This window comes from Cygnus atratus, chromosome 1 (genome assembly GCF_013377495.2).
Source record: "Cygnus atratus isolate AKBS03 ecotype Queensland, Australia chromosome 1, CAtr_DNAZoo_HiC_assembly, whole genome shotgun sequence".
Classification (NCBI taxonomy): Eukaryota; Metazoa; Chordata; class Aves; order Anseriformes; family Anatidae; genus Cygnus; species Cygnus atratus.
In genome coordinates this window covers 183,961,552-183,976,775 of record NC_066362.1, presented here as the reverse complement: position 1 = coordinate 183,976,775, position 15,224 = coordinate 183,961,552, and the positions used below count along the sequence as shown (strand labels likewise).

Sequence of the window (15,224 nt, the reverse complement as noted above, 5' to 3'; positions counted from 1 at the left end):
AATCTACTGCAGTTGAGAGAAGAGTGAAAGGAATCTGTTTTCTCTTAGGAAGACACGGCACATACAAAGGACATTGTTTACTTATTTTAATTCTTTTAAATGATCTGGCAAATGTAAATCTTTGCAGTTCTGAGAGGTTGAATAGAAAAATTATTGGTATGTAGTTCGACTATTTGCGTTTTGATTTTTTTTTCTCTTGTGATATGTAGGGATTTGTTTTCGCTGAATGCTAATTTGTATACAAATTTCTTCTCACATAGCAACTGTATTAGTCATCATAAAAAGGAGCAAAGAGAATACATGATACGCCCTGGAGTTCAACATGTATCATTATAGTTGTTTTATTTTTATACTTTATGATTGCTTTATTGAATGTCTCTTTGAAACAAGTGACATTGAAAATGAGAATTATCTCAGAGTCTTTGAACAGATACCAAAGTAGATGACAGAATTGCAGAAAAGTGAGGGACAGATGCTTTCATCTGAAACAGACACAAATTCAGAAACTAATTTGGAAGTGATAAAAATTAATTTGCACACTTTAATTGGAATCAGACTTCTGCATGAAAGAAAAGAAGGAGGGTAGGCAGCTTGTGCTAAAAGTTGATTGAATTTTTTGTCAGGTAAGTATGTTGGACTTGGCCGCTTATCCTCTTGAGCCTCTCTGTGCAATATATTACGTTCACCCTCTGACTGGTGTTCTTTAAAAGGATCAATGCTATTCCTGTTGTGTCCCTAGAGCCTGAAATTTCATTGATCTTAGGACTTGACATTTCTCATTACCTATTGTAGCTTCTGAGAGTATGGTCACAAGAGGTGTGAGAGTTAACCCTCCTTTTTCTATCTGGAGCTGTGCTGACCATAGTAAAATACTCTCTCTCAACGCAAAGCTTGGTTTGCACAGAATTATAACATAATCCTCAGAGGTGCAAACTATCCGTCCTCTCCCAGGAAATGTATTTGTGTATATCTGAAAGGGAGGGTAAGTGTTCCAATTAAGGATCTTTGTCAAGTTAGCTTGCACTTTTTTTTTAAAATCTATCACAAAGAATACTGTTTTTTGTTCATTTTAGACGTAACACGGTTATAACAATTTAACATTGTGAATGCTGATGATTTTGTGAGCTTGTATCTTGAAAGAGTATTTATTTCAAACTCTGAATATTCAATGTATTATTTTATATCCCTCCACATATATACCCTGTAACATGGACTAGTTTAACCTTGACAGGGCAGCAGTTTAAAAATAGCCATCAGTGTCTTTTGTACCAAGTGGGCTGGATGGCTGTCTAAAGGTCGTGCTCAAGCATATTAGCACATATGCAATCTGCTTTGCATATTTAAAGAGTTATTGCAACACTTGTCTGTGCAATTTACGTGCTAATTTTTAAAATACAGTATCTTGGCACAATTTTGCCAGAGTAGAAGCTCTTTGAAAAATAGTGCATAATTTGTACTGGCACTGTCTCTACTCTGCTAGCCAAAGACATCTCTCCTAAGACTGCTACGCAAAGGCAAATAAGCCAATAATACACCTGAACTAATGCAGTTTATTTATTTAGCATTTTATCAACAGGTGTCTGTGCCCATGTTTTGCAACATACCCCATGGGAGCAGTATAGCACAGGGCAGTTTAGTGACTTGCCAAAGATCTTGAACCAATTTAGTGGAAGAAATTGGGAATTTGCAAAACCTTACTCTTCTCTCATCCACTGTACCTTTCCATTTGGGGTCAGGATAGCTGCAAGATACCTAAAAGTCCACTCGCCTTGATCAATTGTTTGTAGATATATAAAATGCTACTGACATTCCTCAGCAAATAAACCAATGCTGCCAGAGGTAAGAATATTTTGAATGTATGAATATTTTTCTCTAAGCAAACTTTCTTTAAAAAACATCACTCCCTCACGTTGTGGACATTTTTGTTGACTATTTCATATTTTGAAGTCTTATTTATTGGATGTAGCCTTATCTTTTCACCAAATCTCGTGCATGTTTTTTTTCTGACAGTAAAAATTCAAATATTACACTATTACACACTTCCATGAAAGTCATAGTATTTTCTAAGGTTTTGTTTTCTGAAGAGTATCCCCTCAAAAGTGTTAACAGAAAAAAAAAAAAACTTTGTATCATAAGGATTTTATTTTCAACAAATAATTCAGTCATAACCTTGTACTTTCTTCCGTGAAAGTCAGAGATCAAATGGAAGCTGGAATTTACCTTGTGGTCTCATATTTGTTTAAGTAGAAGCCCCTCATATGTGTTCCCATTGCAAACAGTACATAATTCCTGGAGATGTACAATGTGAAAAAAAATGATGACACTGTCCATTCTTTTTCTTTTTTTTTCTTTTTTTCTTTTTCTTTTTCTTTTTCTTTTTCTTTTTCTTTTTCTTTTTCTCTTTCTCTTTCTCTTTCTCTTTCTCTTTTTCTTTTTTTCTTTTTTTTTTTTTTCTTACCTTGTGAAAGCGCTGTTACATTGTAATACCTTACAATGGTATTAAAAATGTTTTTTAGAGAGAAGGAAAGATTTAAAAGTATTTTGTTTTGGACTTTGTAGAAGAATTTGCTTGTTTAGAAATACATCACAGATACGTTTTTTCCTTCTGCCATCTAGTAATTTGGTTCAGAGCTGCTCCTTTGGGGAAATTACAGGGGATTTACAGTGATGGTATTTCAGTTCATAGGTAGGATGTTTTCACCTGCAATTCCCTCAGAGCTACATCCTCTGACCTCTGGCTGCATCTATCAGATATGATGTGACAGTGACAGAATATTTTGCTAGATTTTGAATGATTCCTGGAGTTCACATCTTCTGTCCTTAGCAATAAAATGTAATGTGATTGAGGTCCTCTCCCCCATGCCACAGCTTTTCATATAGAAAGCATCATTGAATATTTTTTTCTTTGCATTCCAAAGGGAAAAATCCTAGTTTCAATTAGTGCCTGACTATTACTTCTAATAATGATTTTCTGCTATTATTAATTTGCATTTACTGAAAACCATGACTTTAGATAAGGGCAGTTTTTTCTTGTAAGTATTTCCATTTGTAAGGTAAAACGTCAATTAACGTGCTAATTTTTCAGATTCTGCCATTCTACAGTTCCATGATTTTATAGTATTTTCCTAGGAAACAGTGAGGAAAATGTTCTTCCGAAAATAGTATTTCCTTTTCTGCTTAAAAGTCTCTAACATTCAATTAATTTCATTCACTGTTACTGGCAGACTGATGGCACTACTGTGTGCATTTCTGTAAACAGAATTTAGGCCAAGGAAAACTTGAGCATAATTCCTTTTCTTTCCTGGAAGACATATAGAAGCAAAAAGAAAAGAATGGGAAAATTCTAAAGATAGCTGTATATATATATATGTGTGTGTATATATATATATATATATATATGTATACTTTTTTATTAGGCCATTGGAGAAAAGAATAACTTAGGAGACAGAGGGTTCTGAACAGCAGCACTGATTCGGAAATTGTAAGAATCTAAGCCTCAAAATATAGCTATCTTTGATCAGATATACCTAATGTCTTTCTGTTTCTTCCAAAATCCGTCCTTCAATACCAGTAAAACTTAGATCAATTTACATTTTCAATTTCCAGATCAGAAAGATTTTTTTCTTATGAGGTAAATTAAAGATTGGGAAACTAGGATTTAGTGAGGTAGCTGTTTTCATTAGAGACAGTCTGTACAAAGCAATGATAAGACCAAGTAGATTGACCTATCCTGTATTATTAGGTGCAAAAATGAAGTCTGTAAATCCATGTTTGGTCAGAAAGTGATAGTAAAACACATAGAACTATTAATTAAAATTTTGATAACAGAAGTGTTTAGGTTTAGTCAAGAAATACTGTAAATTCATTGTAAAATTTCAAGAACTATTATATACAGTTCTGGCTACCCACATGTTAAGAAAAAACTCAGAGTGCTACAGGAGCATAAGTGGGTTATCATAATGACTAAAAAGAGGCAAGCCTGTCACTTCAAAGAAGTTTATAAGAGTTTGGTTTGTTTAATAAAGTCAAAAGGAAGGGCTAGGATGGCTAGTTTCTTCTATAAGAATGAGTGGAGAAAACATAAGCGAGAGAGAAGACCTGAAGCTAAAGGACAGTGCTGACCTAAGAACAAAGAGATATAAGGTAGGCAAGAATAGATTCACACTGACAGTCAGAATATTTCTGTCCTTCACAGTAGGAAAGTTCTGGAATATCCTTCCAAGTCACATAGCCAGCTAGCTGTTTCATTAATTTATTAACAGGTTTATATAGTGTGAGTGTCTGCAATAAAAAAGACTAAATTCATTGACCCACAAAATTCTACTCAAGACCCATTCCTAAAGTATATCTTTCAGAAACCCTTGCACTATTGTTTAGATACTCCAGTAGCTCCCTTGATAATTTGTTTTAGTGTTTAACTGTTTTTGCAGGTAGGAAACTGCATTTTATAGCAGGGTTGAAATATGTGCAGCCATTCACCCACTGGACCCTGTTGTGCCATTAGCTGTAAGATAAATTTCTGAGCTATTGGACATCTTTTACGCCTTTAACTCCCTGTCTATGGCAGCCAAGTCACTGCTCTGCTGCCTGTGCAGTGAAGAGAGAAAACACTTTAAACTCTGTGCAACCTCCTATCCTACTCTCTGTATCAGTTGTGTGACCTTTATTTGAGCTCATTTCTGAAAATGTGGGTACAATTTTCTTTCTAGTCTAAAGTAGTAAGATAATTCCTAATTCGTATTAGCTATTTTAGGGCATTGCATTTAAAGCTAATGTTGAGGCAGTTTTGCATTCTGACTTCATAAGTCCATCTCTGTCTCAGTGCTTTCCAAACCAAAATGATGTCTCGAGTGAGCAGAGCTTGTGTTTGTCCAGCAGTGGCAACCTTCCACCTAACTGCATTAAAAATAAATAAAATAATTAAAATTCATTTGGCCATGTTATTATTTAACAAGACAATTCAGAGAATGATATAATAATAACTTTCTCTCTTCAGTATGCAGTTGCCCATGAATCCTTGTATTAGCTGTATATTATTATATCTTACCAGAAAAGATTTTATATTATTCTGTAGATAAAGTTGCTGGCTAGTATTTGGCCAAGAATTAATTCCTGCCTCCCAGTACAATACCCCAATATCCAGTATCCTAATACCTAGCTCCTAGTGGATACCATCTTATGGACAAAAAATATTAAGATCTGTCAGTGAACTCGCTGCTGTACCATCCCTCCTGTCCTCAGGCAGTTCCATATAAAACAAGTTTAAATCAAAATCTTATACTACTAAGTCAAATGTCTTAGAAAAAAAATACATGGAGGCCATTCTAAAATAGCCATCTTTATCAACTATACCTGTCATCCTGTCCAAAGCAGATAAGAAGCTTGCTTGACAAGACTCCCATTCCAGTACAGCATGGAGACTGGCATTAATGAGATTTTGGTGTTCAATTCTTTGTTGACTGAACTCTAGATTACTTGTTTTTTTATTTTGTGGGGGGTTAATGTTATGGTAATTCATCTGTAGTTTCCCAGATCATTTCTGAACTATACTGGCAGAGTGCCAGTCTTTTGGTATTTTCCAATTTTCTGTATTTCCTGTGTACAAAGAAAATATAACCATATGAAATCTCTGTTATCTGGCAGGTCACAAATTTTCTGTTACTACATAACTTTTCTTTGCCTGGCAAAGTGATATCAAATACTGAGCACTTCCTTACTGCATACAGGAATTTCACTGTTAAGATGTCAGCATCTGTTATTATTGGAAACAACAGAAATGTTGCTATTTGTCACATAAATGCTCCATAAATGCCCACCTATTTGAATCCACAATAAAATATTTTTTCTCCTATATGTATAAAATAAATGTTTTGAGAATAGTCTACCCTACTCTTTTATTAAAATTAAATGTGATAAAATTAGCATACGCACCTATAGTGATATGTATGAAATGATGTATATCCATAACCATCTTTAATTATATTTTTTATCTATAATCATTCAATGTGACTCTGAATCAATAATGTCTATGCAACAGCTGTATCTTTCTAGTACAGTGCTGTTCCTCCTCTCTTCCCCCCTACAGCTTCATGAAAGAAATTACAATCATTAACTTAAGAAAATCCTCAACTTATACTACTCTTTAGGTTCCTAGAAGAAGGCTACAGACATACATGTTCAATATCAGATATTTACATTACAGATGTATTTAACACCACCACAGGTCGTGTTCCTTATGTGAAATTTAAATTTTCAATATTTTTAGATCATAAAACAGCCATGTATTTTTATCATTCACATATTGCAAACATCATGGACTCCATCATTTCTAAACAAAGGAGTTTGCTTTATGTTAGTGTATAACTTAATGGATTGGGAAGCTGCATATGTGAAACTTTACAATGTCTGAATGTATTTTGTTCAAAAACCTAGGTATGAGATATTTAAACAGACTGTACTTTCCTTTGATGCTTACTGATTTAATGCAAATCAGAGCACAGTTCTTTTGTTGTTAAAAAAAAAAAAAAAGTTTTGCATTTGTCTGTTGTTTCCTTTTTATTTTATTTTCTTAACAGGTGATTATCCAGCTCCTCGGGCTGTTTTGACTGGTCATGACCATGAAGTTGTCTGTGTGTCAGTCTGTGCAGAGCTGGGACTTGTCATCAGTGGTGCTAAAGGTCAGAAATACTTTTATGATTTAAGACATAATATTTTTAGAGCCTTTCTTAATGGCACGTTTTGGTCTTCCTTCAAGAAAGATATACTTTAATTTTCTGAAGTCTCTTCTACCAAGATGTTCTGTAATTCTGGGGGAATCTGCAGCTGCTTCCTCTGAGCATTTATTACTGTCTATCTGGACTTCAGATGCTTAGACACAAATTAAGTTGATTGCTCTTTCCAAGCACCAGTACTACTATCCACAGATTTGGAAGATTTATATAATAATTTGTAATTACTATCTTATTTTGAAGAAAATTTGTGATAGAGACCTGGATCTAGGGTAGGGCCAGCTCCAAATTGTCCAACCTGATCTTAATTAAAGGGCAGTTTGTGTGACTGACTTCAGTCTCCTTGGCAAGGGAAGCAGAGACAATTTCCTTGTTTTGGAATCCATAGACCAGCATTTCACACAGCAGATTTTTTAGTGAATAGGTTTCCAAACAATCAGGAGTTTGCAGGTTTGTTATTACACTACTTGCATTAAAATTTTTGAGCCATCTGTTCACACGTGGCTCATTATTTATTTATAGAATCCAGAGTATCCAACAGTTACTAATATAAATTTTCAAATTACCTTTATAAACTTGCAGCAGTCTCCTCTAGAACTCTGATGATCCATGTAAATAAAACACTAACATAAATGAGTGTTTTCTTAATCTTTCCTTATTCTATTTCTCACTTGTTCTGCCCAACTTCTTCTTTTCCCTTTAATTCCACATCCACTTTTCTTCCCCCACTTCTTTCTCTCATTTAGGTTCTTTTCTTAATTTGGCAAACTTCATGTCTTTTCCTGTCATTCTTTCTTCTTTGGCTCCCTCTTCTCTAGAGTATAGCTCTTACTGTCCTTTGTTATCTCTTCTTTCTTATTTCCTTTTTTTTTTTTTTACACTAACCTTATCATTCCTTAATGTTTTTCTTCCTTATATCTCTTCCTACTTCATTTCCACTCCACTCCTATATCCTTATCCAGCCACTTGCTTTCTCAGTTTACAGTGTTATCTATTTTATATTTTATTTATAGAATCATAGAATCACAGAATCATAGAATCATAGAAAAGTTTAGGTTGGAAGGACCTTAAAGACCATCTAGTTCCCACCTCCTACCAGACCAGCTTGCCCAAAGCCCCATCCAACCTGGCCTTGAACACCTCCAGGGATGGGGCATCCACAGCTTCTGTGGGCAACCTGTTCCAGGGCCTCACCACCCTCTGTTTAAAAACTTTCTTCCTAATGTCTAATCCAAACCTACCCTCTTTTAGTTTAAAGCTACTCCCCCTTGTTCTATCACTACACCCCTCGACAAAGAGTCCCTCACCAGCTTTCCTGTAGGCCCTCTTTAGGTACTGGAAGGCTGCCCTAAGGTCTCCCTGGAGCCTTCTCTTCTCCAGGCTGAACAACCCGAATTCTCTCAGACTCTCTTCATAGGAGAGAAGCTCCATAAATCCCCCTGAATGTCCTTGCATTCCTTTTTAGAAAGGTTGCTGCTTCTGAGAGTAAGAAGGACATGATATTTGTACTGCCCCTTTTTGCTGACAGCTAAGCTCCTAGGTTATCATCTTTTATACTGACTCAGAACTCCACTTTTATTTTCAAAGCTGAGTATGAAACTTTTAGTAAAGGCATTTTTAACAGGAAATGCAAATGGGTCATTAACTTTCATAATGGCTTACTACATAGCAGTGGTAGGTCAAGTCAGGACACATGAAAAAAGTACGTGGTGACTATGAGCCCAGTTTTGTTTTGCAGCACTGCTATTTCTTTATCTTCTTAGGCAGCCTTATACGATTTTACTGCCAAAGTACCCTTTTCATCTATCTTGAAATTTCCTCTTATCAAAATAGCTGGATGTGTACTCAGTTAGCTTCTGCTTCATTAAGTATATGATGCTTTAGTAACATATTTTAAAGGTAAAGGCTGCAAGGGGACCAAAGATTTTTATGTCAAATCCAGAAGGTATTTGTAATGGATCCAGGGAGATGAAGACCTACCCTGTCAGATCCTGTCCCCTGAGTTACTCTTCTCATGTTCCTCCTTTACAAACTCTATCCTGTATATAAATATATAAAGCCTTTTTCCCCTCCCTGTGCCACCTCCATCACACCCACAGCCCTCCAGACAACCTGCACTGAGGCAGGGAGACAGCACAAATAGGACTCCTCTCAGAAAATCCTGTGCCTCAGGTCAATGTTTGCATGTTCTTACCCAATAAAAACATAGAAAGAGAGTGGTCGCTCAATAGATTCTGGTCTTTATCCCAGAATCCTAAATCTGAGGATTTCTTTGTGCCTTTTAGTGCCCATGACCAATCAGCTGAGCCAAGGTAGCGGCAGTTTTGTTAGTGCACTTAAACATGAAGATATTACATTTTTATTTTTGAAAATCTAACATGGTAATTATTTTAAAGGTAGAGGCATCACTGGCATTTCAGTATTTCCAAAGCTAAAATTCAACATGATAAAATAAATCAATTCCATTGCAGTTGTATCCTGAAAACCCAGTCAGACTTGGAGTCTCTCTACATAAAGCTTGTTGCAAACACAAATAAGAATGTGCACTGAAGAGCTCACAGACAAGTGCACTGATGCTGTGATTTGTTCTACCTGGCCAAACCCAGCTGCAATGTGATCTTCAGAGAAGTTAGAATGGCTTAATGTGAGGTGGCTGAGTCTGCCAGTATGAATTTATTTTCAGGATTATAAGCCAATTGTACAAGGAAGAGATTATTATGCTGTCCAGGAGTATCTTGTGATTCATAAAAGAAAATATTTAGTATTTACCATGACTTATTACATTTACCACAGAAGAGACTATTTTTCTCAGTAGGATTACAGATCTCATTTTCAAAAGAGCATTCCCATAGATCTTGAAATGGAAATATCATAGTGTTGCATCTTAAAACGTACCTCATAGATTTCATAGCTGTGTTTTTCTTTCATCAGTAATAATAATAATAATAATAATTGGACATTAAAATCTCATATTAAAGTCTCTCTGGAGTAAATGCAGTTGTAGTGTGGTCTTACAGTCCCAATATCATAGTTACTCTGTTGGCTGTCAGATGACACCCATTGTTAAAGCAATTCAGGTCTGAAATCTATGCATGTAATACATTCACTGGGGGAGAGAACCTATAGGAACTGCCATTGACTATAGGAGAAATATGCAGTGATATGATTACATGCCCTCTGGGAGTTGCTCCTAGTCACTGATAGGACCCCATCTGTTTAATGTGAATGGGCAGGCTAAGGAGAGTTCATGTTCTTGGAGGAAAGCACTAAGACCAAGGCCTCTGAATGCTTGGAAAAAGGAAAATATATTTTAGAGGTAGATCAATGATAACTACTACCAGTTTAAGGAAATAATGAACTACCACTATTAGGCATGTTTTATCTATTTTTTCATCTGCTAGCTCTTGCATTGTCTTTTCTGTTGTCTATTCTAAATTCTTTAGGCTGGAATTGCATCTTCTCATATCTATGCAGGACTAATATGATATAAATGTGTATTATGTGTTGCCTCTGTGCACAGAATATATAGTTTGTATAAACAACAAAAGCATGATATATTATGTTTTCATATGCAGAAGGTCCTTGTCTGGTACACACAATTACCGGAGATTTGCTGAGAGCCCTGGAAGGAACAGAAAACTGCTTGTATCCTCGCTTAATTTCAGTATCCAGTGAAGGTCACTGCATCATCTACTATGAACGAGGACGGTTCAGCAATTTCAGCATTAATGGCAAACTCTTAGCTCAGATGGAGATCAATGATTCAACCAGGGTAAATCTAAATGCAAACAAGTATTTGTTGTGTCTTGCCTTTATTTATTAAAACAAATTGAATTTATCTGCAGTGTATTTTAAAGGAAATCGTACATGTTAACTTGCCACCTCCCAGTTAAGTTATATTCAAACACAAATCCTCTCATCTCCATCTCCAAGTGCAAAAGTGTACTTGAGCTTTTTCAGAGTAAATAAGAACAAATTGTTTATGGTCCCATACAATACATGGAACTTTTGTTTGAAATCAAATATCAGTGGGAAATAGATCTTTAAAACAAAATACTCTGAAATGAGTCCATTCTTCATTTATTAGCCAAGACAGGAATTCATGCCTTCAGGGCTCTGTTCTGTCAAGAGCACTTGAAGCAGCATTAGGAATGCAGATTGCTGCTGTGCTTTAGGTGTTAGTGATGGCACTGAGTATTGTAGGACAAAGAAATGTTATGTCCTCAACTTAAGTCTTGGTGTATACACTGGAAGAGTTTTGTGGTTATATATCATATTAAAAACCACAGTTTTTTATTTAAAATTTAGAAATCCAAAATTTGTTGGTTTATTGCTTTTATTTGGGAGAAAGAAGAGTGGAAGTCTTTTTCTTCAAATTTAAAGTGAATTGAAGACAAAAAATGCTCTTAAGTTGATTAAATCTTAGTAGCACCAATCATTTTCCATAAAAGCTGACTGCATACATGGGTTTTGTCTTATTCTTCTGAAGGCCATTCTCCTGAGCAGTGATGGGCAGAACCTGGTGACAGGGGGAGACAATGGTGTGGTAGAAGTATGGCAGGCCTGTGACTTCAAGCAGCTCTATATCTACCCTGGCTGTGATGCTGGGATAAGAGCGATGGATCTGTCTCATGATCAGAGGTGAGTTTGTCATTAATATTTGTATGTAAATAGTAAAAAAAGAACCACTACCCAGGTCATTATCTGGTTGATTTGTTTTAATCAGCATGATGTCTGATCCTTGAGTCTCACAATGCACACGCTTAACTTTAAGGTGAGGTCTTATATCACTGAAGTTGGTAAGCCAGAGAATCAGCTAACAAAATACTAGTAAAATTACATTAACCTAAGAGCTGCAAACAGCCAGACTGGATCAGACTGCAGTAGTACCTATTAATAAATGCTTTTAAAAAAAGATCCAAAATTTATGTCTCACTTCTGATTTTCAGCAATGTAGAGCTTGAGAGCTTCTCGGGGTTTGCACCTAAACTATAATGTGCAGTATTATCAGTGGATCTATCCACCAGGAATGGGTACAGTCCTTTCCTTTTGACTTTCTCTGAGCAATGGAGATGCAGGGTACAAACCTAGATATGTACAGTGATTGCTGTGGCACTAGAATGCACAGTGTAAGTGTGCATATGTGAAACCCGTCACTAGTACTACTATTGTAATGTGATTATAATATAAACCTATATGTTGCATTTATGCAGGACTATGAGTGCATTCACTGTTTACATCATGCATGAATCTTGTATTTCTCATTTAATATACAAAATTCTGCAAAGAACTCACAGGATGTTAGAAAAATCATACAACATTCACTAAAGTTTTTTCTTGCACTTTTCAGCATTTCTATGCTATGTATCCATTTTTTAAAGCAATAAAAGCGCCTATAGATTAAATACGCACCTAATTTATTCATATATGAGTAAATAATGAGAAAAAATATTTTTGTCTGAAACAGTCTAATCAAAACTAAATTACTGGAAGAGGCCTATTTGCTTCTGGAGCTTTGCCAGTTTATGCAGTTTTCGCCAGTTTTCATACAGCACTGTGCTGTGTTCTAAGATATTTATTTACACTGTGAAAATTTTCTGGTAGCCCATTTTCTCTATCGCTGATTTTAATATTAGGTTGGGAAGCCCCAGCTGTGTGAAGTGCTTTAAGTACCTGCTTAGCTTTGGTCACTTAATTAAACAGAGAATGGATTTTGTATGGTTTGATAGAAGTGGAGATAGATATCTAATCCAATTTTAGAATTCAGCTACCAGAATTGGAGTGTAGATGATAACTGGAAAATCACCTCAACCATTGCCACCAGAACATAAATATAGGGGTAAATTTCCATATGAAGCTTTTTAGGAGTACCAGGGTGTGATCAGCTTACAGAAAGCTATGATAATAAGCTCCCATAATAACCAGAGGAGATTTACTCACTACAGGCTGTGAAGTCAAAAGGACAATTTAGCACACCTTAAAGTACATGCTCAGTGACCTGTAGAGAGTTGGTCTCAGGCTATTTTGAGGGTATTGATTAGGGCCCTAATTTGGTTGCCTCCCCATAGCCACTTAATACTGTTTGAGATACTTCAGAGGTCAGACGTACACACAAGGGGTGGCACATATGACGGAGGACCTAGTGAAGGTCCCACCCACCCACTCCCTTCCAAGAGGGGCAGCTAGAGACAAGGCAAGACAAAGAACATCTCAAATGGTCCTGTGCTTTTATCTCTGCAAAGGTGAATGAACGGAGCTCTGTTCATTATGGTTGACCATAATGAGAATATGGGAATTGGTTTCGTATGTAGATATCTAAATTTACTGTCTCCATGGCAAACTGAGCACACCCATGAGCTTAACTTTCATACAGCGTTGCTAAAGAGACTCATTCTTTTAGCTTTTTTACTGTTTATGCAAGACATAATTAGGTAAAAGAGGATTAACACAAACTTCTTTCCTATCTTTTTCAGAACTCTGATTACTGGCATGGCTTCTGGCAGCATCGTAGCTTTTAATATAGATTTTAACCGGTGGCATTATGAACATCAGAACAGATACTGAAGCAGAATGAAGAACTGAAAGCCCAGGTAAAGCTGAGAGCACAAGTGCTGCAGTGAAAGGTGTAGTCTCTGGTGGAAAACCACGTCTGCATTGACCTCCGTTGTACATTCCATTACACCCAGCAATAGCTGTACATTGTAGTCAGCAACCATTTTACTTTGTCTGTTTTTTCACAACTGAACACCAGCTGCTGAAAAGCAAGCTTGTATCATGTAAATTATATGAATTAGGAGATGTTTTGGTAATTATTTCATATATCTTTGTTTATTGAGAAAAGGTAGTAGGATGCGCCACAAGAGACTTTTGCAAATTCTGAGGAACCTTGTGTCCAGTTGTTTCAATGTTTAGGCTATGAACCTAACATGCATCCCATCTCCAGCCTCTTTTCAAGCTGAGATTAAAAAAAAATACGTTTGATACTTTGTACATCAGATGCACATCTTAACTTTAAAGGGATACTTTTGTAAAAGTAAAACCTTGTATAAAGAACAAAACTGTTTCTTAATTTTATTGTGGAGTTACAACTTGCATGTACTTTAAACCTGATGTCTTGAAGGAACAGGTGCATTCACACAAATCAAACTGGAGATCTGCCTAAGGGTACAGCTTGTGTTAAAGGGTTGAATTTGGGTGCAAACAGTAATTTTGACATTTTCACCAACACGTTTTTCACTTTTTGAATCTAAACTTTACCCCTTTTAAGTGGAGTTCTGCTCATAAAGCGTTTGGATAAAAAGCCATCATTTGCCATATTTATACTTTATACAATAGAAATTAAATTCCTCCCTTTTAAATTCAAAGACTAGATAGAAAGGGAGCAAAGAGGGTAAGTTCAGTTTAATGCTTTGTAATGCTTAATGATTCCCAATACAGACAAAGTGCTATACTTCTGGATTATTAGCATTTGGCATACAAACCACTGGGCCAGAGAGCCTCAAGTAATTTTTTTTCCCTTATTTTTCCTCTGAGCAGCTTGGTTTATTCAACAGCCTTAGCTTCATTGTGGAGGTGACTGAAGTTATTCTTTTGGGTTCTTCTGAAAATCTCACCTGAAGCCACTCAGACTAAGGCACTTCATGTTTTACAATACTGTAATGATAATTATCGGAATAATTTTCTGCACATTGTACTGATCAAATTACACACCCAGGGGTATATACACTTTAATTCATGTTTCTTCTTTGTATATTTGGTGACTGTATTGTCATAGATGTACATATTGTGTCGGTAGGGCTATGAGGCATGTAACAGGAATGTAATTTTCTCAGAATTTACACTCATTTGCAGTCATTTATTTAAAAAGATAATGGATTCTTTGTATTGGCACTTTGCACCAGAAACATATCATTATTTATTGATGTGATTACTTATTTGTTCTCCACCTTGTATTAGTAAGTTTAGCACTGAATTTCCCTCTTCATTGTTGTTTGTATTTATAAGATTCGGAAATCATGGGGATCAGTGTAATGATTAAGTTATTCATCACCAGTCTGTAAGCAATATCTTGAGTTCGTAGCTTAGAATTGGGAGACTATTGAACATCTGGAAGACAAGTTCATTTCATCTTGAGATCATGGTGAAATATTTTGGATATATAAATTCCTTAAGCTATTGTAACCATGTTTTATTGCAAAGATGTAAAATATGCCAGATGTGTGTGAGTTGGAAATCAAAAAGAAAAATAAAATATGCAAAGAATTCAGTGATAGTTTTTCATTTCAATGAACTTTTCATCAAATAGTTCACATTATCATTAGGAGCAAGCAATTATTTTAAGAAATCCTCTCTTACAGACAATGTATATCCCAAAAATTATGTATGCTGGGTGGTTGTATTTCCTGGGGTGTCAAGAAATAAAAGAGAGGTTACAGAGTGTGTTTTGCAACTTGTTTGATTGCCAGGACGTGAAGAGAAACTACTGAAGATACTTTG

General features: G+C 35.8%; 1 protein-coding gene across 1 annotated transcript in view; it reads left to right on the top strand.

Moving 5' to 3' along the window:
- Positions 1-14,964, top strand: part of NBEA (neurobeachin) — a 516,634-nt gene extending 501,670 nt beyond the window's left edge. Inside the window, exons 54-57 of the mRNA XM_050714797.1 lie at positions 6,576-6,677; positions 10,304-10,500; positions 11,218-11,369; positions 13,202-14,964. Coding sequence (XP_050570754.1) covers positions 6,576-6,677; positions 10,304-10,500; positions 11,218-11,369; positions 13,202-13,292 — 542 coding nt within the window. The 3' untranslated portion in view covers positions 13,293-14,964. The remainder of the gene's footprint in view (positions 1-6,575; positions 6,678-10,303; positions 10,501-11,217; positions 11,370-13,201) is intronic.
- Positions 14,965-15,224: the final 260 nt, after the last annotated feature.